A 27,092-nucleotide genomic window follows, 5' to 3' on the forward strand; every position below is an offset into this window, starting at 1 on the left:
ATGCCTCTGGATATCATAAGCCGCACAGTCGAATTCTATGAGGGTGGATTAAGTACGTTGTCAGAACGCTTGAGAAAAAACTGGCTGCAAAAGCTGGATGCCGTTGACACACCCGATGATTCGCTGACAAATCTCACCTGGCTTTATGTAAGCGAATTTTGTAATTATGTCATTCATGGTCAGGATATGCATCCGGTTGGTTTGGAGTTAGATAATACTCAGAAGTCGTCTGAGTTCAATACAAGTACGTCAGTTTTTCTGTATAACGTTTCTGCGCGTAAAGATGCTACACTGAAATCTTCCGCTGGCACACAACCGTTTGCTGGAAGCCTGTGTGACCCCCAGGTTCGTATGGATTACAGGACAAAATGGACAGGAAAACCACCGTTCTCATATGCGACGCTGATTTGCCTTGCAATGCGGGAACTTGGAAAACCAAAAGTTACACTTTCGGATATTTATGGATGGATAATGAACAATTTTGCTTATTATCGTCATACAGATTCAAGTTGGCAGGTGAGTCTCTAAGGTGTTGTGCACCTTAGCCTATCAACTAAGACGGATGATCAACTCCCATTCGTGCGGTACGAAGCCCAGTCCTTTGGGTATGCCGATTTGGTGACTTTATAATATGGGCACCCTTCAGATTTCAGACCCATGACCGCAGTAATGGATATGATTATAGGTCATGCTTCAGTGACATATCAGCCTGATTTTATTCGCTGTGCCCTGGATAATTGAAAGACATTTAGGCACTTTTCACTCTTATATCTTAGTATGTAGCAGTTGGTGTTTACAGTAAAAGCGCTGAGGAAGCAAATTAATGAGTACAAAAAGCAATTCCTCATGAAACACATATAAAACATCGCCGATGGTGTGAAAAAAGGTCTGGAAAAGACTGGTGAGAAATGACGAGGGTTACTATGTTAGTGGTCAAGTTTGGGACAAAAACAAGGGTTAGTGGACTAGAAGTTAATAAAAACATCCTCCATTATGCTTGCATGTAGAACCAGTGATAAATGGCAGCAGTTTATGTGTTTCAAAACCTTGGCGTTCTTATAATATTGATTATCGAGTAAGTCAGGGGTTATAATGAGAATCTGTTACGGTGATGAAAATGCAGTCGCCTGAGGTTTGCCGAGATAGACATCACATAATGTAAAACCAATTTTTCGGTACGACCAACTACTGTTGATCTCAGGGATATCACGTTTATATTGCCAGCGTGCCATATACTCTACTCTGACTTTACTGCCGCGGTCTATCAGAGTTTTGGTGAATGAAACTGCGACCCGTGATAGAATTTTTATTCCAACAGCAACAAAAGCAGATGTTTAATGGCAGAAATATGCAGAAGAGGTACCTTTTTAGGTTCAGCGGCTAAGTTTTCTTGAAATTTATCCATAGACACAAACAGTACAGAGGGATTTTGAACCAAAGATGGCAGAAACAATTTGAGTGATTCAAAGCAAAAACAAGATAAATTGGTCTCCTTGCGGTAATTTAGACACACATCTAGTTACACTGAACACAGAAGTCTGGTACAAATTTAGAATAATGGCTAAATGTTGGGAAAGGTGTTTTAGGGTATTTTTTAAGCGCGAAATTGGGTCCCAAGAATTCATACTGATCCATTTGAGTTGTTAGTTGATCAGTCGCCAGTCGGCGTACAAGCCAGAAATTAATAGACTAACTCAGGCCAAAATACCCTGTAAATTTCAGTTTTTTTATTAACTGTGTTGCGTGTTGCGATAACAAGATACTTTAAAATAGTTATGATATGCACAAACCTTCCAGGATTACCTGACTCCGAAGTGAAAAGTTTCGACATGAAAACATTATTTGTGCTTTCCAGAATATGAGATGAAACGGATTAAAAAACTGACCAGTTTCATGTATTTAAGACACCTATAGTAATGCAGGAGGTCATCAAACTGATTGTTAATTATGCCCAATATTGTGGTTCATTTGTTTCAAACTTAACGAATCAGAATAGGCATCACAGCTTAGATGATATTATCCGGTGAGAAATACTGGTTCCTTGATGATGATGGAGCAACATGGTGTGATTTCATTTAACCTGTTGATTGTGTCTCCTTCCAACCCAGACACATGTAACGGATGAAACCGTTTAACAAGTTAAGCCTGTTGATCAAAGTAGAGGTCCATAGTAAACCAAGAACGCTATTCAGATTTAGTCCGTCAACCAAAAGATTCTATTGTACAGATAAGAAGATTTCAAACACAAGGGTGGCATCTATTAGTACGTATGCCGATGGATTCAGCAGTGGTTAAAATTCTGGATCTAGCTTATTTTTGCAGCTGTGGTGGTGCCCTTTAAACAAGGTGTTAGTATCTGGCAACCTTTCCACAAAGCACTTTCGTACTATTTGCCGCCAAAGGTTATGGTGCTGCAGACCAACAAAAGAAATTTCAGGGAGTGGGTCTCTGGCTGCCCTAAATCCCAATCAAACTGCTTACTTACTCACTTAGCTCGATGATGCTTTTGTGTCAAAAGCCAAACATTGTTCTGCAATAAATCGACCGAATGTTTGCCAAATCCCTCTGAAACAATGACTACCCAGTCGGTCCCAAACATTTTCCTGTTGATTAAAAAACGTATCCTCTTTGAAATGTGCCTATCTCAATGTTTTATATGTTGGACTTTCTTTTAACAAAAGCTACAGATAAGTAAGTGAAAGCAAATGACTACGTTCGTCAGGCAGTCAGCTTCGTTTTATGTAGACAAACTGACGCTTACCTCAACAGCGAATAATGTAAACTTGAACGAGGAGAGTAAGTCTTAATTCGTCACTTTATTGTCAGATAATAGGTCAGTGTTTGTTTTTAAGGATACGAGTAAAAAATTATCTCAATTTACGAACGTAAAAAGCTATGAATATTCAAATACTAACCAAGCCATGCTTGCTTCCTAGCTACATCCCTTTGAACTCCGTCTGCCCTTTTCAGTATTAACAAGATGTTCTGAATCAACGGCCATCTTTTCCGTGTATTTGTTACGTAAACTAAACGATAACTCAGAAGGAGTCGATTGCAAGTCGAATTTTTTCAATGATTTTCACCAACATTCAAAATGACAGTTATGATCAACATAGTTCATATGAAATATCATGAAATATAGTTCTTGGATCGTCGAGTTAAGACAAAAGCATGCACACTTGCGGTGACTAAAACAGCTACATCAGGGAAACATTTTCACAAGTTGACAATCTATGTGCACAGTTTTGTTTATCTTTTAAAATGCTGTGGAGGGATGTGCACGAATAGAGTATCCAAAACATCCTGTTTCTGGACAAAGTAAGGACCCAACAGCCTGACTCATTTGTATGAGAGCTAGATAATCCAAAATACACGATTTGACCTATTTATATTAATAAGCCGATAAGGTATAGTGTCTTTGGGAACCGCACTCACTATGCGCCAAATTAAGAAATGTCAATTAATAATCTACTACAGAAAACTACCACTAAAGTCAAACTGTTTTGTTTTGGAATCAGCTGGATCCCTCTCTGGTTTCAGACCCATTTAGGAAGAACTCTTGCTTGCTGCGTCTGGAGAGCTGGGGTAAGTGTCTGCGTATGGAACATGGGAGCTGATAAATTGGTGCATAAATACAGGTGGGGGGATTTGAAAGGGAGCTATGCGTTGAAGGCAATAGTTTGGATGCACCGGCGACGTTGAGGGCGCGACTGTGCTATATCTGATAGTGTGTATAACCACTGATATATCCCATCTTGTGATTCCCATCCAGTAAGATGGTGTTCCCATCAGACTCGGAAAATGGTTTGAAAATATTGTTGGTGGAACGCTAAAAGTGTTTCGACGTCCTCGACGCGCAGTGGCTAGGATATTGATCCGCATAGCAATATAAAGCGCACACGAGCATCGTAAACTCGACCCTTGACAGATAAGCTGATGTTAGGCCTACATCGCATGTAACGCAGGTTAAAAAAAGCTGCTTCAGTCTTCCGATTTGGCCAAAAGACCGGCAGATATCGTTTATTGATCAGTGATCAAAAATCTGTGATAGCCTGCTATTACGGCAACGACGCACTCAAGTCCCTCAGACGCCAAATAGCGAAGAGCCTAAGGAAAGATGGTGGACATCGAAAGCTTGAGAGATGAAGAAGGCTTTCTCTACGAGAAACAGCCATCCGTTTTATCAACCATTTATTAACGACTGACTTGCCCTAGTAATATAGCAGTAAGTGAAACTATAGCTGGAAATGATGGAACAATTATGAAGAATGACCGATATGTTCTGTGACTCGAGTAGCTTGTAGGACCAAGGAAACTCCTAAACCTAATCCATGCGGTCATTCTTACATGCTCCAAATGATTATTTAGATGATTTGACTTGCTAATAGAAATTTTGCTTATAGGCTGTTTCACTGTTTCATATCTAAAAGTAAACAGTGAAAAGGTGAACCGGTTCTCAGCAGTTTCGTCGGACATTATAGTGTTCCGTATATTGCTTGTCTGATATGGTGTGCTTTTGAAAAAAGGTAACTTGTGTGACATCCAACTCGAAGCAGAACTGGCCAGGTCCCTGAGCGATCTTGTCAAATAAGTTTATAATCCCAAATTTGCGCAGTTCACTTGACCATGACTACGATTCATCATCCTCCGTAAAAAACGCGTACAGTGGTTCCAGCTACCACATTTCGTTCACAGATGATTCAGAGAGGTGAGATAGGTAGCTGCGCGTTGAAGACAATAACCGACATAATTGATGCGGATATACAGGGTTGTCAGTGAACTTTACCTTGAGAAGAGTGGCAGGGACGCTGTGCATGAATGCCACCGAGGGTGCGACTGGGCTGCCAGAAAATGTGTCTACCCATCGATGTGTCTTGTTTCCGGGTGCCGATCCACGAAAACGACAATGACCGATGCAACTATGTTTTCTGGTATTTACCTTCATAATTCTCTGCCAGGTCATTGTTTGACCACCCCTGGCTCTTTTCTACCCTTCACTTGGTTGTCCAAAGAGATCCCTCTGAGGAAGTCTGTAAGCTGGCATGCGGAGCACGTGGCCAAGCCAGCGCAACATACGGAGTTTGATCATTCATCTGTCGTAAACGAGTTCCACCGGAAACCATTCGAAGAAGCTTAGTCTTACTAATTCGGTGTTCCGAAGAAGATTTTTTTAACGTCTGATGAGCAGAGGCCGGGTTTGTGACCAGTATAATAAGATGAAGCGCGCTGTAGTATTTTAAACTTGACAGGTAAGCTGATGTCACGCCTACACTGCATGCGGTGCAGGTTCACGAAAGCTGCCCTGGCGCGGGTGGAAATATCGTATCTGACTAGAACACCGGGACTGATACAACTGTCTGGGTAGACAAATATGCCTACTACCTCAATCATATCATTCGAGCTCACCCAGTCTCGCAACAGCACTCAGGACTTTGTGGGCTTAAAAAGTATGCTAAACCGTAAAAAAAATTAATTAGATTATTTGCTAGCGTTTGCACTACGATGGTGACAGATTCAAGAAGAGATGTGTCATCTGGGTACTCGATATAAGTAATACAAACGGCTTGAACTTCTCATTGAAGGTGATAGACAAGATCACAACAGAACTTTGGGTTGGATCTATTTGCAGTCACGTTAAATATCCCGTTACAAAGTATCAGGATGATACATATTGATGGATTTCACCCGTCAGTTCGTATCAGCACTGGTGCGACAACTATGCTGCCTTTACACTAAGGTTTTTACTGTTATCAAACAACCGTTTAGCGCTCTTGTGGCCTGGAGAAATTTGAAGTGCAGCCATTGTGAGAAGAAGGTATCAACTGAAGAAGACGTGTCTGTTTTTTTCTAGCAATCAGGAGTTCCGAGTTATTTCTTTCCATCATTTGAAGCAGTCAATCAAAGGGTGATCGACGAGTAAACTTCAGATCCTGTGGTTCCGATACCATGCTCAGCACAGTGATTCGTGATTGAAAACTCGAATAGTGTACACAAAGTAGGTATAGTTTCACTACTGGTTGTGATAACAAAAAGCCTGTTTTCCACAAAATTATGTATTGCTTTGTTTCTATCCTGAATCTTATTCACAGAAGACTATCAAGAAGCTGTTTAAACAACTTTCAACCATGTTGACTTTCCCAAAATTATTTTGGTGGATTCCGGATGATCACTCTTTATCACAGTTACTTTCCTCCTAATAAACTTTGTCTTCACCAAGCAGTTCACTTTTATGTGATCACACCTCAGCAAAATACTTTAACACGGATTTACCTAGTAAGGGTTTGATGGGCATGATTTCAATGTGCACGGCCATTTTGGAGGTTTTCTAATAGAATGCTGAACTTTGTTTGGTTTAGCGTGCATCTGGATTGCAAACAAAGGTGAGAGTAAGCACACACTTGAACAGGCGCAACGCTCCGACCATCCACAGTCTACATGAAGTAGTCAACTTCTGCGTCTTTCAGTCTAATGTGATTATCAGCCGCCTGTTGCCAAAGTGTTTTGCGGTCATAAGTTGCCGCAATTTGTTGTATTAGGCGGGCAGAGTTGCTTGTTGTTAATGACTTGTAGTGGTTATGCAAAATGAATTTTCTCCAATCAGAAGTTCATCTCCTTCCCACAAGATTTCGGTTTTTACGAATTGTAGACAGGTTGTCAAAGCAACATAAGTATACGCTGTACTTCGTTCCACCTCGAAGGTCTGGGACTATAAATTTTTCCTTGTGTTGTGGGTCCTTGAAGCCAGATCTGCTGAGGATACGCACATAGTCAGTTTCTGAACCAGATTTTGAAGCAACTAACCTATTATTGTAGCTGTAGCTCTTTGCTGCCTCCGTATTCAACTGGCCGACAGCTATAGCAGGCACTGTTGCTTTGCGTTAAATCTAGAGTAGCCAAACACATTCTTTTCCTGGTTACCTATGTTCTTTCTTGCGCAAAATGCTTAAAGGTTTCGTTTTTGCTCGTATTCCAACCCACAAAGAAAACGGCCAGCTTCTGCTAAAATGTTTTGAGGAAGACTTTGGAACCTTAAACCTGACAGGATCTTGTTTGTTTGAATTTTCTCGCAGACAATGTAGTTTTACGGATGATTCAACCATTGAGTTGGTTTAATGTGATGATTTCTCGGTTGTTACCAAATTTCAGCCCAATTTGGTTTCCGTTATCTCTACTTAACTGCCTACTTACGTCCCGTCCATCAGGTAGTTGTTATTTTGTGATAATATCTGAGCTACCCAACTCAGATACACTCAAGTAGTAGTGTAGCGTTTTACGGCCTTATAACATCGTGAAAATTTCTTTTGAACGTCGAGCCAACTGACCAACAGGGTTTTGTCTACGAATAGTGTGCTCATTTCAGGCCTTCTTACAAACCATCCGACATTCTTGCTGCTCTGTTCTACTCTTCGGCTTTCTAGTGTTCATTTAAGCAATCTGGTCTAAAAACGTGCCATCTACAATCAATCCAATTCTGACTATAAGTGCCAGCTGATTGTATGTATGTCAATTTGCACTGGCACGAGCTAAAGAACAGCAAGTGGAATGTAAAAAAGGATGTTTCCCACCAATTGATTCGGACGTGTGGAAAAATAACAGAAGTGTCACAGAAAAGATTGCGACGGGACCACTGGTGCGCCGTCGTAAAACATAGCATGGGTGACAGGTCAGAGCGGAATGCGACATCTGAGCTCGTCCCAAGTGGCTCGAAGTGCACAACTGTGGTGAGGTCTTGCGTAAGTGTTTCCGAGAGGCAGCATACATCAATAAAGAGAGAACGCAAGGATTCAACAAGAGATGCGTGTTGCCCAATTTGACGGAGAGTACCGATATTGAAGACTGAAACGTGAATTTTAGTGGGGGGTATTTTGATTCATTTTGCTGGGTGGTGATTTAATCGCGTAACAATGGTTAGGTGACTAACAGATGATTTGGTCACTGGCATACAGTAGCATATATTTGATGTGGGTGACAGGCTTGTTTGGTAGCCGGCACATGGAGTTTATGAGGTGTCAGATATGCTTTTGAAGAAGACGTCTGTAGATAGGACCCAGCTTGTGGGCCTGAGTACGCCACTTCTCCATTACTAATGTGGTAATTGTTATTTGATTCATATGGAAATTTATCATCTGATGAGCTTGCTCCTTTGCCTGTTCTATAGTTAGGGATATTCACTGAAAGCCTTTTCCACATATAAACTTAAAAATATCATTCGATGTAGTCGTAGGTGTGACTACCACAGGCGCCTGCTTTACCCATTAGTTGATATTTCTTATGTAAAAACAGTAGCAATGACCCCCAACTTGGTGGTCGTTAGGCATGTATTGAGTGGTTTTTCTTATCAATTCTTAAACGGAATATCAACGAAGACGTGATACACCCCGATCTCGTAATTCATTTTACCCCACTCCCTGTTCCGCATGATTGGTTTGCTTCCAGGTGCATCTGTCTACGCACTGAAAGTAGGTGAGAAAGGAAATAACATTTAGTTTTGCCCTTTTCTGTGAGAGAGTTATTTCATGCTGAACTAGACTTGAGTTTGCTTCGCTTGTTCTCTAGTTACGTTGCGTCTGTGGCATCTACTAACCGAGGCTTGTAAAATCCAGCTATCTAAGGCACCGAATGATTTTACCAACGGTTGGTCATTCACGAATTTCGGATACGCCCAAGCTGGGTTGCTCTAGACAATCCTAAACAGACAGTAAGGAATAGGAAGTAGTGTTTTTAATCGCTTGCGTCTGGCATGGCCAAGTGTGTTTACGCACTCGAAACTTCTATGGGGTTTGGTATTTTGTTTTTCTTATGAAAACACTGTGTAAATGTCCAGTTAACTAAAACGCTCTATTGATTATTTCTTACGAACATTTGGTTCTCCTAATGGTGTGGATGAGTGGAATTGTTTGAGTATAATCTAACGACCAGGTTATATGATGATGGGGTGGTGCAGGATGTTTGTGTTTCATCGTCCGTCATATACATATTCTCTGATTGCTCAATAGTTTGGTTTTCACGAATTTATCTTGCGGTTTTTTGTAGGTCCCAAGGCGGTGTAATGAGTCAAGTAAACTAGAGATTCTTCGTTTTCTGACATTCAATCATTTGTGGGGACTATTTCGACCGACCACATGGTTTTGTTCGCAATAATTATGTTCCGTTTATGTATTGCATCATGCTCACTCACTCTCTCACACGAACTCCACGCATGCAATGCATCAGTCGTTCGGACATTCAGTACCGTCAGCTTTGGCGTCACGTTGGTTTCAGACTAATATAGTCACTTGCAGATCTGAATTTTACGGACAGTCTCCTGTTCCACGATCAGAACTACGCACAACCTTGGATACTCGATTATGGTTAGTGGGATATAGTGCACGATCTCGATGAACTGCGGTCTTATCCTCATTACTGAGGAAGGACGTGATGTAACTAGTTTTTGATTTGAGATCGTGAGAGTCTTGTACGAAGAGATTATGGACCAGGATGTGAAGGTCTACTTTGCATGTGATCTGCACACTGCGTATCCTTGTCAAATTGACATAACGATATTAGACATTTATTCCTAATACTGCTGGGGCTGCTGTAGGGTGTTCTCGGGCTCACCGAATCAGTACTAATCTCAAACCGTCTCTGAAGGTCCACTAAACCAACACCTGTTGTATTCATCATCATCAAACGTTTGGAAACAAGTAGATTGTGAATAGCCTGCTGCAGTTCGTACATAAATTGCTTGCATTTTGCCGATAGAACCATTTGTTGGTAGTCATCAACGACATTTTTTTCGTGTGAATTTTGAAATGGCTTGTTTGTCTCATCGAAAATCTTGTTGGATATTTGTAATGGACGTAAAACTGCCCTGGGGACAGTGGTGGTCATCCGTTTGACCTCTTGGTATAGTTATCTAAAACCTGAAGAAGAGGAACATTCCATACACTGTTTTCAAGTATAAGTACCCCACACTATTCCATTATCTGATATTCCCGTATCATCGCAATGCACCAGGGCAGTAATGGTACAAAGTTAGTTTAAATGTCATTGTTTGGCGTGGATTTTTCACCCCGTACACAATTATTTAAAATCTACTTAAAAAGTGGAATGATATTCAACTCAACCTCGACACTGAGAAACAGGGTCTTGTTCCTGGTCAGTAGTTCACTTTCTACAAAGAGGAGATTGTGTTCATTTGTTCGGGTAAAAAATCACTATAAAAATTACCCCGCCAGGATATTTGAGGTTCATTTGCCTCGTCCCGTAAAATGTTTCTTATCATTGTATGGGACTTTAACACTCATGTTCATTAAGTTTAATACCTCGGGATACCGTTCAAAACACAAGTCACGAGATAGCACTAGAACCAGGTCTCTCGATATTGGCAATTCAGTCTGCGGATTATTGTTGTCCCTCTAGGTACCTGGTATTACGTATGTCCCATTCCAAGCTGAGCTTTGTCCTGTATAGTGAAGTTTATTTGGTTTCGATGGTCTGAAACTCCCATCTTCATTGTGGCTGAGGCTGATATGTTTTCTTTTAAAATGTACCTAGGTCAGGTGGGCGCTTACCGAAATTTGGAGGAAAACTTACTGGTGTCTAATCTTTCTTGTTTATTAGGCAGGCCAGTGCTTGTAAGCTGGTGTTCCTGAAAGCCATTTTTACTAAAGCATCCGCGTCTGAATTTTATGTCGATTATATGACCGTGGCTAAACTTGCGAGACTCAGCCTAGTTCTAACCTCCATCATGTTTTAGAGCATTAAAATGCATCGTACCGCGGAGGCGATGACGAATGCATTGATGATCATTTTCCATGCCTCTCGACCGTTAAGTATGCTTTATGTGGAATGTAGGTTACAGTTTTTCTGCTCAACCTTCAGCCTATCCAACTAATAGAATCGAGGGCGCCCGAGTTTGAATCACACTTTCCAGATATTACTTTCAACCTTTAACCCCAAATAGTCCAACCATTAGGCCTTGTTTAACAACATATTTGGTTAAAGTTTGTTCTAGCGGTTGTCTGAGATGTGAAAGGTAAAGCGACGTTCCATAGTCATTGATATGGGTCTTTTCTCAAGAAGTCAAAAGTTCAGAATGCGCCCCAAACCAGTGGCAAAAATCTCAAGTCTGTGGGCTTAACATACACGAAGCGGCCAAGTTTCACAACCGTAAATAAGGCTGGATGGATTGCAGTTTTGAATGCATGAATTTTTGTATGCAAGCTAGTTCTACTTCCAATCCATAGGGACCGCGCAATTCACATGATGACGTATGTTGCTGTATTCACTCACAGGTCAATCGCCTCTCATCATGACCCTGAGGGCGGCAAAACCCAAGAATCGAAAGACAGTGGTACGCAAAACTTTACTCGGTGACCATTGGCATGCAGGAAAGACTTTTACTTCGATCAAAAGCAGCTCATATGCGTTTTATGTTGTCACTAAGTTGAAAAAATCTGTTTATTCAAGATCTGCAGTCCAAGTAATTAGGCCAGGCGGATGCCAAAGTATTTGCATCACCTAATCACTTACAAATTTAAATAACGCTAGTCATAAAGGGTATTCTAGCCTAACATTTAGGACAATGTCAAACTGGGAATTTTCCTCGCCTTGAACCGAGACTGGGGCCCTCGTTCACAAGTAATATGCGCTGACGGAGCAACCACTTAGCTGGTTTTAGCAGCAACCGTGGATGGAGCGGAACGCGGCGTGATAATTGATGAAGCAGGCAGTAATTTGCTGTGAATTTTGTTCCGGTGTTTCAGAATTCAAATTCCAGAATAGCTGGTCCACACTACCTTTCTTTCGAATGGCAACCACCTTTGTCGGGTGGTGTTCAAGCTTTTTATACTATCAAAAACTGCTGGTGGTGTATTGAGATCTTAGACGAATTATCCAATAAAAACTATCGAAAATCTTTCTAGGAGTGCGGACGCATACATATTGGCGGTATTATGCATAAGGATGATTGCCCGATAATTCTCGTGTACTGCTCTGTCATCTTTCCTCAGGATTAGAAGAAAAATCGGGATGGTCTAGTTTGAGGGAACAGACTGTATTTCTCAAATGGAACAGAAGAGTGTATGTGGAGTTCATCGTAAAGTGCTTGCCCTTCTAAGAACTTAGGAACTTCAGCAATCCACTTGATTCGAAATATTATGCATTGGATAACACAAATTTAACCATTTAAATATTCGAGCACGTCTGCAGAGTTTCTGGCTTCCGCTCTTATACAGAAGTGAAGACAGCATGGCAACTTCGGTTGTTTCGGACGTGTTTTTTAGGTCAACCAAGTGCTGTACTGTCCGTGCGCCATTGGGCTTGAGATCTGGGGATTGTTCTTCTAAGGTATTTGATGTTTGTGCAAAAGCTTTCTCTCAACCTTTAAGCTGAATATTTTGTGTCTCAATTCGGACGCCTAGTCTTGCCTTATAATGGTAGATTTTTCAGAGTTTTATATTCAAACTAAAGTGAGGTGTCGTTGAGCCGAAGAACAGAGTCATCCACTGCAACCCAACTTCAGAACAGGAGGATAAAACGCAATTGCCCACAAGCGGCAGTATCTACATGCGTTTTGGTTAGCAAATGCCTCCAGTCATTACTGGATTGGTAGATTACCTTAGTTTTAGTTCAACGCTTCTGTGTAGATGGTTACTGTCTACGGAGGAAACAGGACTGGGGAAAGATACGACTCCGCCCTATTATTCCGTTCATTTTAAACTCAGCTAGAAGTATTTCGAAGGTCCAGATTTGGGCTTTCATCCTGGCCCACAGGCTTAGATGAAAAGACCAAGATTTCTTTTTCATATGTTTCTACTGTCGACTGCGTCGAAGGCTTTGGCGGGGTTCATAAACTGTCCATAGATCTGTTAGTCGCGCCCGTAACGATTTGGCTGTGTTCACGTTGCGTCAAAGATCATCCCAGCCACGCTAAAGTTACATTATTTTCCATACGTCTCTCCAGAAACCGCAATTTTCATTGCCGCAGAGCAGCTAGTTGAGCGGCATGTGTCCTAGAATCATGTCTGGTATACACCAAAGACTAATTCCAAAACATCTGTCTGAATTCTATCGATCTCTTCCTTTTATCAAAGTGTTTATTATTAATTCTCAGTTTGGAATTCCACATTTCTAGTACATGGAAGATTTGTTATGAACTATCGGTCTGTCCGGCTTGACAAGGGGCTCTGATCACCCGTTCTCCCAATTCTTAGCCAGTTAACGGCTGTCCACAGTTTCACTAGAGAAATTCTTCGTTGTTTACTGGGATAAGTGATCTATATATTTTGTCCAGTTAGGTGAAGGATACTGCTTCTAAGTTACCAAAACTCGGTTGGGCTTGTGGAGTTACCAGGTGAAGTTATTGAAATAGCGATTTTTGGGATTTTACCAAGATTGGCGCAAGCAGAGAGGTGTCCAAATCCTGACTTGACAGAGAAGTATGAAGGAGATTACGAAACACTTAGGTGCTGTCGGTGCTGCTCGCATTCCAGGATGGCGACCGCGCGATCTCTACTGCGGCTGGTTGAAGACACAACAAGATGTGGCTGCCAACCGATGTCAGTGGCGTTCTTGTTATCATTTTCTATCCAGATTGTCTTAGGGAATGGCTGGAGGTGTAGGCACCTCGGACTGATTTTAGTGAGCTAGCACTGAGTCCCTTCCCCGTCTACCTTTATTCTTTTCTTTACAATAAGGCTTTCAAATAAATCATGGCTGTACGGCAATGAAGCATCAATGTTGAACACCGATATTATGGTGTCGATGATGATGATGATAATGAGTTTATTTCATTGTAGTAGAAGGTTCCTTGTGTCAACAGTAACTTGCGTATTATTGCAACTGTTTGCTTTTACGACCCACTGTTACGTATTTGCGGAGTCACGGACCCTGGGTTCATAGGTTGCTTACAGAGTGTTGGATCTGTCATATCTGTTGTTGTGGATAACGACAGCTTACTCTTTTAAATTGAGTTAGACAAGTCTTTCTCCAACTGGTTTCGCTTCCGTCGACAGTTTAGTTTGAATATATCTGGTGGATGTTCTAACCCAGGGGTGGATGCGGTAAGGCATAAAAGTCTGACGTTTGACATTACTGCGTACTTCAAGTACTTTTTTATTAACGTCGGAATCTGGACTCTTCAGTTCTCTGAACCATCTCGCCAATATACCAACGGTTGCAGGCAGTCGTTCACTGATCAACGTGTGCTGATTTTAGAGCCCTTTTCCACCAACCCATCCATGGGGAGGTATACCTGCTTTCATACGTATGGAGAGGCTGACTTCTCAGTCCTGCTGAGGTGAACAATATTCTTACCTATCAAGATGCCTCGCCTCACTGTTTCCCGTAACGCTGGAAACCGCTGTCCGTCTTTGGACGTCCTAACATGGTTGAACCTTAAGGAACTGATTTTCACTTTATATGAACCACGCTCAAACAGTCCTCTCCGTGTTACACCGTTATTTTGGTGAGTAGAGAACATGCACTGGACTCGTTACTCTCTAATGACAGCTCATCAGTAGTGCCTGGATTTGAACTTGCCACCAATCTCCCATCAGGGCATTTTGAACGCACGTGAATTATCATGACTGATCAGGCGAACGTGTTGACACGTGGGCTGTGTGGTTGGTTCTTCAAGGCCTCGGGTGACAACCCAGTAACTGCCCTCAATGTGTCGAGGTGCCGTTGCACCTGTGAAGGATGCTCAGTCAGACATGCCATGAGAACTTTAAAAACACCGGACAAATTTGTGTTCGTTATGGGCGGTTGCGAAACCTGGAGAATCTGTATAGCATTACTCTTGCTCAAGCAGACCATCTTCTTCTTATAGGCAATTATTCTGGTGAGTTCACACATTTTAATTCATGTGTGCCCAGCTTATACAGGCAAAGTTGTGCTAACCTGGTCACTTCGCATTTCAAATGTTCAAGGTTCACCTCTCTATATGGCCTAAGATGTACATTACTGAGAAGCCTTATTGAGAGCCAAACTCTAGTTCAATGCTCCCTCCGTTTGGTGTAGATTTAACGGTAGACTTGCACAAGCACAGGAGTAGGGTTGTTCAAGCGATATTGATGCGAATGCAAGCAACTAGAACTAGACGGTCGGCTGACAACCCGCACCAGCGTCATGCTATTGAGGAATGAATGGAAGGGACGATTACACATCAAAAAATCTGCATGATTATTTAAAGAGACTTCTGCCAACCCGAGTTGAGTATGTAGGTATTTTGGTAGCAAAATCATTTTTACCGCAACTCTAAGATTTGGCTGTTTTCGGTCGGATTTCATTTTTATGGAACACCTCTTGGTTCACACCCTGGTGTGGTTTTAATTTCCTACCTTTTTACCATCTGTCGTAACTCGAGTTTAGTAATCAACCCGCATCGAAGGTTCATGCATTTCATGACCAGCTTGAGCAGCGTGAACAATGCGAACCCATAGATGTGGTCGCCTTCCGCGTGAAAATATTTGAACGGCGTTTTAAAATACGGGTTCCGGTGACAGAGGGCTGCAATTAACTGCAGCAATCAATCTCACATCAATTAGCCATGCGTGAATATGTCACAGACGCTCGGGATTAGTGAACAAAAGATGTGAGCCAGCAGGCGCATTCAATCTATCCACGTTTTTTCGGATGCATAAGCGGCGTATACAGGTTGAGAATGTCGTAGATTGGTTTTCTTGCGAAACCATACTGTCATGTATTTTTGTAAGCTGTCTTGCTTCAAGCCTAAGATTCACCACGCCGATAATGCAAAAGCGAAACGATGGCTTCGCTTGTTGTATATATTTTGAATCGTTAGTGAATACTTGTCTTTAGTGAACGATCCACCGATGAATTTCAACTACAGGTGTTTGCTACATTCCATGTTTGATATACCTGTTGTTCAATACGGATTACGTAATGATATCGGATTATCATCCTGTCTCTGACAGTGTCGTCAATGCACCGGTGTGGCCACAGTTTTGTAGACTACAGAGAAGGGATCACGAACTCCTTCTGCTTTGTCGAAGGAGACGTCAGGCGAAGTCGTTTGGATTGCCCTATCCAACTTTGTTTTCCTTCCTTGTGAGCTTCAGTGGAATAAATATAGTTATACCTCTTACCACTAAACTCAACCAACCAAGACCGTTTTCACTTTTACCCTATTTTAAGAGTGATGGTCACTGTCATTTTAAGACGCTTAATCCTCCTGACGTCCAAATCTGTTCTGTTTCACCTGTTTCATCTTCGTTGAAATTAACTTGTTTTTATCTCAACGTGCACGGAGAAGTTCAGGTGCTGGTGGAAGTAATCTAAATTTTCATAGTCCAGTCTGACTGGTGAGCCGACGTTGACTGTTCCATGACATTACATTAGACCGTATGGAGGTACTTTCTTGATGAATGTTGGCTTTAGGCCATCAGCTAAAGTAAGATTTTGTAGCATGGTCGATCTGCTGATCAGTACCGTCAGTCTTTGTACGTTAAATAAGGAACTAACTTTAAACTAAGAGAGATAGAGGAGTCCAACTTATCATGAGATGAATTTATTCAGACACAGCATGTTATCGGCAATATTGAGGGATAAGAGTAGCTTGGTTGGAAACACGACTTGTTTTTTGTTTGCTGGTTGAACTTGGCATTTGGATTGCAGGTGCTCTGCCACCAGTCGAAGTGCCGTCCGCGCACACTGGTATGACGGCGGTCGAACGAACATTGTAAACAACGTACAAAATCTGTACGAAGCCACCAACACTCCTGATGAAAGTAGTTAAACTTGGTTGGTGCTACACATGATGCCGCTTGATTCAGAGACCATTCTGATCTAGTTCATGTTGGCTAAGCGCTCTTTCTTTTGGGGTATGAAGTTGTTACATATTCAATAGTACTGACACAGAAAGGCATGCTGAACTTAGATCCATCCAACGCAGCACTCCTACTTTTTCTAGCTTATAGAAATAGGGCACATTTGGAAAAATCACTGCAATTGTGATAGGGCTAGCAAGTGAAATCTTAACACTGTAGTAGATCTGTGGTAAACCAATAATCAAGTGGTAGTTTGTGCCAGAATAGATGAATCACCCAAAACAGGAAGCTATAAATCGGACAAAAACAAGAATTACGCATGCAAAGTCCCAAAGAACGGTCGCGATGCCTTTTTTGTACCAGTGACCTTTATGTCCTTACCCACATGGCTATCATTTGCTACCCTTTTCAAGCCGATTCGTAAGTGAAATTCTAAAAAGCTATCGTAGTCTACTAAAAAAACTTTACTATGACTGTCTCATAAGGGTATGAACGGGTCTCTTTGGTGTCGCAAATTGCGGCGGATCTACCCCGGTGGTATGAAGCGAAAGCTGCATGTATGCAGGTCTACTTCTGATGCCAGTTTCGAGCACTGTAGGCCGATCATGGGTCTAACCGCTCCGCGAGGCCTAAATATACGACCATTCACTAATAACCTGAAGAGAAACTGACAGCTCTGGCGCCAGTTGTTGCAACCTATTCAGTCGGAAAATGAGGAAGTCCCAAGGTTACATAGTGGAAATCAGGTAGCATCAACAGCGCCCAGATTTTCGTAACTTTCAAATCCATGTTCCAGGGTACATTTAGTCTACGCTCACAAAGGAAAGCTCCAGTTGTATTTGCAGGTTCCCAGTTTAATAAGTGCTCATTATTCACCGAAGGTCTCTGCTGTCCTGCTTTCTGGTGCATTCCGTCAAACTCAACAAGCGGTTTTGGGTCCGAGCAGGTTAATATTCTGTCTTGGGCGAAGTCTTCTACTTTTTCAGTGACACTGTCTTCAGTTCGTAGAATCGGGTCTTGACTTTTAAAACTAACTGACATTATCCTAGAAACTGTTTTAAAATATGCTAACTAGGAACAACAGTTTGTTGAAGGATTCAGCTAGGTAGTTTTATATCAGGCCGCATAAATTCTGTTGATGGTGAATGCCAAATAGCTCAAATTAGCCAAATTAGGGAGGATTAGTTTTCCAAGGACCCGAGCCGCTAAGATGCTACGGGCGCTCAGTTTACTTAAGGCACCGATTGAGGTTACTCAGAAGTGAACATGCTGTTTTACTTCTGGTACGAATGGTACTCCATTCTAGTCGGATGTGACCAGTTTTTGGGCTTACTTTGGAGTCATTCTTCATGTCCACAATACATAAACTTCGTTTTTTCCATCTTGTTGTTGGTTTGTGAAAGGAAAATGAAATAAACTCCTGGGACTCTGATTCACATTAAGTGTGCTTTGTTGGTGGTGATTGTCCTGTTCAATTCGGTTGGCTTATTAAAACTTGGCTATTCTCTGGTTTAAGATAAATACAGTCATGTATCCTGTCCTATTACTGCGACGTTGCTTCATGTTCACAGTAAACAGTGAAGAGTAAGAGGTAAAGTTATTGTGACCTAGTCAGACCGTAATAGTGGTTACTAGTGTACCTGTTTAAGTACTGATCCGCTTAGTTCCTATCTTTAATTATCATACTGATTTCGACATCTTTATTTTACTTTTCTTTGATATCTTTTTAGAACTCTGTCAGGCACAACCTCTCGTTGAATAAATGCTTTGAAAAAGTTCCACGAGACAAGAATGAACGTGGGAAAGGTGGATTCTGGCGTGTCAATCCCAAACATGCTGACTGGTTGGAGGCCAATTTGGCCAAATGCAAACGGGTGGCTCCACCTCCGGGACCGGCGCCTCCTGTGCCCCGTTCAATGCTGCTGCAACAACGACAACAAATGCAAGGACAATTTGTGCAGCAAAATTTCCTCCCAGGAACCGCTCAGCAAGCGAATTTAATTGGCTCAGTTGGTCAGTCAGATGCCTATGGGACACCAGATTTTTGGAGTGTTGGTGGTCATAAATCTATTTCTCCATTATCTGGCTCCTCATCTTCCCTATCTTCCTCACCGCTTTCAATGAGCTCAGCACCTTCGCCTGCCAACTCGGCTGTCTACCGGCAGCAACCACCGGTCGTTTCACATCACCTGGTATCGCCTGCCGATCTGAGCCAGATAAGACCATGTCCTACCTCTCAGGAAAGAGATCCAACCTACGCCACCCCATGCATTTCACTTTTTCAACAAGATACAGTTGGTCCGAATCAAGGCTCACAATCCACCCACACTCATCGACGCAAAAGCCCTCTTTATCGTCACACGGTTTTGTCAGAACACGAGCAACTCGATCCAATGTGTGATGAACTACCTTTCGAAGTCAGGACACAAAATGTCCTTGGAACCCCAGAAGACCAAAACATTCTTGGTGGAATTCAAAACAGCACAGCCAGTCCTCCGGATGGTAAACGTCGAAACCACACTCCACTGCCACGTTATATCAGTCCAGCAACTGACCGTAAGACATGGGAGGCGAAATTTCGACGTCTTCATTGTCCAGAGACAAACTTACAATCAGCCGCTACCGATGTATCAAGGAAACAACGTTCCAGTTCCTCACTTCCTTCTATTGAGAGTTACGGTGGGCGTGAGGGACATGAGAGTTTCATTGGCTACCTAGATAACCCGCAGAGCAAGGCCGACAAACGATTACGCCTGATGCGTCATCAAATTAAGGTTAAGCAGTTTCCCACAAGAACACTACCGGTGAGTTTGGTCTCTTTAGTGTTCGTGCAGTGTTTTGTTCGACTGTAAAACGGTCCGATTACGAAAATGACCTGTTCATCTGATACCTCCATGTCCAAAAGCAACCTTTCTGATGACACAATGGTTTTAACGCAACAAAACGAATATTTCTGCTGTAATGTATATATATATATATATATATATCCTCACAAATTTTAGTTTTTCACAGTCGAACCCTTCCGTCCCGCAGGTAGTTGTTCCTCATGACCTTGAACGTTGTACGTAAAAGAAACATTCAAATTGAAGCGTAATTCCACTTTTGTCATCAGTGTGCAAATATTGCACAAACATCGCACAATTGCGGGGCACAGAAGATGCTCGGAGAAGAGTGAAGCAATTTTTTTCATTCGGTGTCTTAGCAAGTCCCTATGGCATATGAGGAGTTTCAGGCAAGCCGAGAAAACTTGTCAGGTAGTACAGCATTTTAGCCATGCATGCTGTCAAACGCATGCCACTTAGTCGCGCAATTGTCTTCAACGACAAATGCATTCCATGAAACTTTTTCACCATTCATAAGGTTATGTGCCTGGAGCTGATACGGGTTGCATTTGATACCTATGCACTGATGCACTCTTTATACTAATCTGAACAGAGGAAAAGTGTTTGGTAAATGACTTTCTTCATATTCAAAACATATGCAGGTTTACTAGCCCCCTTCAGAAACAATATCGTGGACGCTGTAGAAAGTTGGGTTGTGTACGCTTTAGAGATGAACAGCTCTTGCAGGTTCTGATGGAAAGACCTGTTGTAACCTATTTTGTTTACTCGTCACCTGAAAATTCAACATTTGGACGGACTGAGAACCACTACTCTTTGGTTTGAGTCCTCAGTATTATTATCATTATGGTAGCTTTCAGGGGTAGACGGCCCTTGAAAACATAATTACTAGATTATGTTTGGCGGTAACATTTGACTGCATCGAAGCATTTGTCGAACACAGATGTTATGCTGCCGATGATGTGGTGGTGATAATGTTGACATTTGTGGATGGTTATGGTGGCCTCTATGATGAAACAGTAGTTATGTAGGTAGCCTTCTAATGATGGAGGGGATTGGCTGCCTAGTTTTTCGTAGTAATTAGATACTGATGTGGATTGGATGTCGAAACGTGTTCGGTAGGTACGGCGGTCTCCTGAGAGGAATCGTTTTAAAATAAGACCATTCGAGACATTTTGCATGACTGATGCTTATTTAGAAGTCAGGTGTATCTTATTTTCAGGCCAGGTGTAGAAACAGGGAACAAATTTATCAGCTATTGTCACCTATTCTCGACAGACGTGTTTTCAAGCGGTCACTGTACTTTTTATGTTTTAGCCACGTAGAAGGCAATCACGCTGGGCCATCACTCGTGACTCGGGCAACGAGACACCAGATCGTATGAAAGAAGAAAAGCTAACATCCGCTTTGAGTGTCACTCATCCAAAAAGACCTCCATATTCGAATGGCTATAATAATGGGGCACACACCCATTTTAAGGCGAGTGGTAGTCCCAGTTACCTGATACCTCTAGTGGATGAAGACGATGTCGGTTGCAGCTGGCCTCCAATTACCAAACCTGGCAAAACAGTGAGAGTTTCTGATGTTCGAAACCCTCAGTCAGATTCACCAAGCAGCCTTCCTAGACTTCTACCGAGGGCAAGCACTCGAGTCACACCACCGTATGTGCCGGCCGGCCTGTCTCCTCGATCTCGAGGTTTGAACAAACGTGAGTGCTCTTCTTCAGCAGCCTCCTCCAGTTCCGTCGGTTCCTCTCTCTCCGGGACCAGTATTACTGCCCATTCAGATGGTCATTTATATCACTCCATTCCTCCCCAAGGTCATTCTACACCGAAGCGCGTTGAAACTCAGACGTGCAAACAATCCTCTTTTAACAATTGCCGTGGTGATAGCGCCGACAACTCTGTGCACTTTAGTCGACTGTACCCAACTTCTGGTGAGGCTGAAGCCCACTTAGGCACATCACCAGATGGATTACGTATGCCAAAATGGGCTTCAGTTTTTCTATCAGATGGAGATGAAGCTGAATTGCAACCAGCGTTGTGGACACAGACTGAATCCGGACAAGATACAGTTGATATATTTGCACATTTGGAAACCAGCAATTCCGACAAAGTCATTCCTGGCATGTCTGATTCAGGAAATAGCACGTTACATCAACCCTCACCTAATGAGTCATGCTTTTCCTACATGAGTGGTTTAACGGATGTGCTTCACCCCCTGGAATCCGGCGACTCTCAGTATTCGAACTCAGAGGAACAAAAAAACCTTGAATCAACTTTAAACTCATCCCCAGTTACCTCTAGTCCAATATTGGATGCTTTCAATTTAGACTCATCTGATCTCGACTTCCAAACACTCAATGGATTGGTTGAAGCGAGTGGGCCTATTCCTCTTGATTTAGATTTTTCGCTAACCGCCAGTTTGAACACTCCCTATTCATCCGCTTCATACGAGTCGGTGGGTCTATCGAGTGCTCTTTTCTCCCCACAACCTTGGTCCAGTTCAGGTGCAGCAGGTTCTTCAGAAACAATTACTTCGTCTTGGATTGGTGATTCTACACTCTTTTCATCTTCGAACTGTTTCCTTTCAATTCTCGACGGTCCTGAGGGTTTTTTCAGTAAAACAACTGTTTTGCCAGAAGATGGCGAGAACGCACCATCTGATCGCTTGTCCACTCCGCCATCACGTTGAATGAATCCTACCTGTTTGTACATAACTGTAACTTAGACATACATGGTTCAGTGGCACGCTACAATCGAAGACAGCTTGGTTTTGCAGCCTGTATGTCGTTCGCTGTGAACGATCGTTGTCTTTGCTCTTTATAATCAACTATCCATTATCCCCCGGATCCATTTCACCTCCCGGATGATTCACTAGTTTGCGATAATTTTGTTTTACGAAATTTGCTAACAATTTTGTACTTTTCTAGGTGCTAAGTATGTATCGGTCCTACCATTCTGGCTCACACGTCCCCCAACTAATTCGCACCTGGTTCAACAAACTCAGTTTGTTTGACTGATTGAAAACAACCGGCATATCAAATCCGCATATTGAACGGGTGATCATCTTGTCTGTGCCACCTTTTGGCCAGCCGAATTTATTTGAATAGTTTTATCTCCTATTATATAATCACCCTTGTCGTGATGCAATGCGGCTGTGAAGTTGCTCTCAAACACAAGTACCTATTTTGCACCACCTTATAACTGTGAAGTTTTACTTCACTTACAATGACTTGGGTATTTTGCTAACAATGCACATGATCTATCCATTCCTGTTGGCTTCCGTCATATCATTTTTATTCCTCTATCTCACTACCCCCTTACTAAAAATGTTTCCGAACCTATTGCTTCCACTCACAAATAATATAGAGCTTGCCTCAACAAAATTAATAATTCATTACTGCCACACTTCGGTCGAGACTTGAACTGATATACTAAACAGAACACTGTTCCTGCTCTTGCCAGAATGCTGCTGGGAGTATACTCTTCTATACGTGTTGCATATTGATTTTCCTGCATTGTTTCCTATTCGACCAATGCGAGTAATTCTACTGAAGGTGTTTCCAACCCATCCAAATGGCAGCTTGTTTGTACCGTTTAGTTGCTGTGCTGGAACAATCAGTTTTGTCCTATCTTTGAATTAAAAACGCTCCATCGTATCATAAAGGCTCACGCAGTTCTCTGTATTATTCGATGGCGTGGTTGCTATGGCAAATGGAATGTTTAGAACGTGATCTATTGGTCAGTCTGTGATAGAGTCACGGGTTTTTTGCCTCAAGTGACATTCGTCTTCCATTTGTTGCCAATTGCTATGGGATCAAGTTCACAAATTTTCCTACTTCATTAAGTTCATCGACTCTAACGTCGACACATTTTTTTGCAAGAAAATGATCGTTAGTTTCTCAAAGAACAAATAAAGCACTCATACCAAATGTCACCAAATTGCTGCTCTAAAGTTTCTCAAAGAACAAATAAAGCACTCATACCAAATGTGCACAAAATTGCTGCTCTAAATAGTGCAGATACCCTGATAGAACGCTACCTACTGTGTATCATTTCTTTAACCGGTCCTAAAAACAAATAATTTCCAGCTCAACAAGTACACTCACTGGCTTATCAATTTGATTTTTATGGGAGCTCACATGAGACTCGGCTGAATCTCTCGGTTTTGATGTTCTTCAGCTAGGCTGCCTCATGTTTCAGCTCTTACAGCATCCGATATATCATAGTAGGTCGAAGAGATCCCAACTGAAAAATGAGGTAGCCTGGGGCGGCACATTCATTTGAAGTGGAACACTGTGAACGAAAGCCTAACCTGGGTTCAGGTGAGTATCCTGTTGAAACCAGGTTTCCGTGCATATAAGAGTATCTGTCGTATTCTGTTCAATTTGGGCTCAAATGGAGCATAAGTTTGACAGCAACTCGGGGACTAAGCCCACTTGACGAGCCCCAAGGAAGGCGAAACAGATAATGAACTGTCCAAGTTTTTCCAGTAAATGTATTAGTATCAGGTTACGTCTGTATAATTTCCTACTAGTTTAATGGGTGTTGTTTAGGCTTGTGTAGAATAATCACGGAGATGGTGATAACAAAAGTGAGAAAATATGAAGTTTATGCATTTTTGAACTTTTCTAGTGCTCTCATTTTCACAGTGATGGCATCGAAGAATGCTGCTGTGTATGCAGACTTCTGATTGATTCGTTCAGAATGCTGCTGTGTATGCAGACTTCTGATTCGTTCGTCAGGTAAGCCGGCGATCGCAGACTAGATTCTTACCAAAAACGCCTGTTCTTCAGCTTGCGTAATCTATAAGTGGGTTCACAACTAACGTCATCCAAATCCCACTCTTTTACATCCGCTCAAGTAAATGCTCCTTGTGTGTTTAAGAGACCGTAACAATATCTATCGTAGAAGACATGAAGGACTGAAAAGTGCCAATGAAGTTGCCGGGTTTTGAAATTTTAGGCAAAAGTCCGGTGAAACATGCTTGAAGTGAAGTGCATGGGTAAGCATCGGTTCCAGGTCACCTGGTATGACTCCCGTCCGGTGAGCGGGAAAGCACGGGTTGGAATCCTGCTCAAAGACGACAGTCTTTTCGTCAACATAACACGTGAATCTATATTTGCAAGTTGCCGCAGCAATCACAACAGTTGACAGTAATTGGGCTGAACCGTTACAGCTTGGACCTTAAATGAGATACCACGCTAACCTTTTCGGGTTGCATTTCGAATGGTACAATTTGCTGAATATTCTATTTCGTTCTGCGTGGCACAAAAGTTTGTTGGCTTAAACACGACTCATCGGGAAATCCGGTAGTCCACTTTGAGTTACCCTAATGTACGGCTGACCACCGATGGTGGGGTGGGACGTTTCTGTACAACTGTTAACAGGACCGACTGGAAATCACCTAATGTAGAGCGATAAAAATAGCAGCCACCGGTCATGTGAGGTGACCGTTTTAGACAGGATGAACTGCAGTTATCTGCTGGTCGTTGTCTCTTTGCACCGTAACGGTCTCAATTCTGCTTTTCTCGGGCTTATGGTGCTGCCTCAGAAGCTATGGAGGTGAAAATCGTTTGCCATAGAGAAGTAAACGACAGTCGTTCTGTAGGTAAATGCGGCCTAAGGCTTCCTTCTCACCACAGACTTTGTGGCTCCTCTAGCCATTTGTTCGTCCTGGGTGATAGATGTGGAAAGCACTTCAAATACCAAGCTGCATGCGTTTCATGTGTTTTCAAAATATTTGGGAGCAAAATGAAGTTGATAAATTGTTTGGAGTGGAAAAATCACTTCTACAGGGGGAAAGCGTTGCTATTTCTTCAGAAAAACGGATTTCGGTTATTTCGATTTAGTTGTCGGTGATATTGTTTGATAGCATGAGTATGAGGTTTCGTCGAGATAAAACTTTGATAGTTAATTTTTTTCACGGATAAGAGGTAGATTGACTGAATTTATGATAAGCGAGACTTTTTCAGATTAATAGCCGCTGCCTAACACGTGTAGTCTCTTGATGGAACCGTCATTCATTGCGTGGTTGCGCTTGAGGTGCTATGTTCAGTATCAGACAAGACGTTTTGTTTCCAAACGCAATTACAGGTCTCAGAAGCCTTTAAAATGAGTAAAAGTACATTTTAATAACGTGCGAAAATCCAAAGATAGGACCTTGCTCATGTACACATGGAGCTACTCGGAGCGAATTTTGATACACATCAGGTTGTACTGGGTACTTTGAAAATCAGTCACGTGTGGCTGGCCATCATCGTCATTCACAGTGTGAGCAATGGAAGTAGTTTTTGTCTGTTTGACGAGCGGAGTGATCATTTTGTCAGCGATTGGGGAGGGAATTGGTGGAGAACAATGGCTACAATCCACGGAGTCAAACTTTTTAATAAAGAGGTTTTAAGTGGCTGGTTAATAATGCTGTGAGCCATGAGTTTTTTACAGCATGGGTTAAAAGGCTAAAATCTCCACTCAGAACGATTGGCTTCTCAAAGCAATGAATCTCTCAAAGAGTCATTTAGCTCCGTTATTTTACAAAGAAATTCATCAAATCACCCAGCTCTTTAACGCGCTATACGACTTTTTTATTTGATGACTGACTGTTGTTCAAAACGTCGTTAAACTCTCCAGTCTGTTCAATCCCCATACTATTCTACAGTTTTAAAGTTCATGTTTCTTAAATTAACCAATGGGTTGGTCCTACGCTTTATAGTGAGTGTTATTGGAGAGTTCACACAGAAAATCTTGATCGGCTGCATATAAACCGAAGTTCATCTTGACCTCCATCTGTCAGTCCTATTGCTAAACATTTGTTAGAATAATAGTGATGAGAAAAACGTTCTATTCAGTAGGGGAATTTTAATGTGGTCTACGGAAACCTGCAGCGTGATGATTCACCTCCTAGGTTCACATCTCCACGGTGGACAGCACATTATCTATTCACATGCGTTACCTGATTGTTCGACATCAACAGTATGCAATTCAGAGGAGAAAATAGTATCAGATATATCGCGGGTTGCTTGGAATATATTCATTCATTGAGGGTAACTGCGGCGCGGAGAGCACAGAATGTTAGTTAGTTTTACCCTTAACCGGATAGGACCAGAGGTAAAAGGTTTGATGAACATATTCAACCGTACTTCATACCCGCACTCCTTACGTTTTATGGGAGACGAGATGACCTTGTTCACGTGACATGATGCCTATCGTAATAGGGGTCATCTTGAGAACGCATGTCAATCAGTGACCTGAAGATTCCTGGTTATGCTCAACTTCACCAGCGACTACCCAGAGAGATGAGAAGCAGGTGCTGTGTTTGCGGACAGCGTGCGATGGGTAATTTTGGCTTAACAATCCCGAAGTCCACCTCAAGCAATGAAAGTGGTCAAATAACACGAAGTTTTCCCCTCATAATGGATAATGCAACGCCACAGATATGACATAGCGTCAGTCTTTTGCGAGGCAGTCAGAACTTTGGT

At 42.2% G+C, this 27,092-nt stretch overlaps 1 protein-coding gene across 1 annotated transcript; it reads left to right on the forward strand.

Moving 5' to 3' along the window:
* Positions 1-22,974, forward strand: T265_06415 (hypothetical protein; the record flags this gene model as incomplete). Its single annotated transcript, XM_009171673.1, has 3 exons — positions 1-516; positions 18,503-19,576; positions 20,930-22,974. The coding sequence occupies 3 exons, from the start codon at positions 1-3 to the stop codon at positions 22,304-22,306; spliced, it is 2,967 nt and encodes a 988-aa protein (XP_009169937.1).
* Between the last annotated feature and the right edge of the window lie 4,118 nt (positions 22,975-27,092).

Source organism: Opisthorchis viverrini, assembly GCF_000715545.1.
Source record: "Opisthorchis viverrini unplaced genomic scaffold opera_v5_132, whole genome shotgun sequence".
Taxonomy (NCBI): Eukaryota; Metazoa; Platyhelminthes; class Trematoda; order Opisthorchiida; family Opisthorchiidae; genus Opisthorchis; species Opisthorchis viverrini.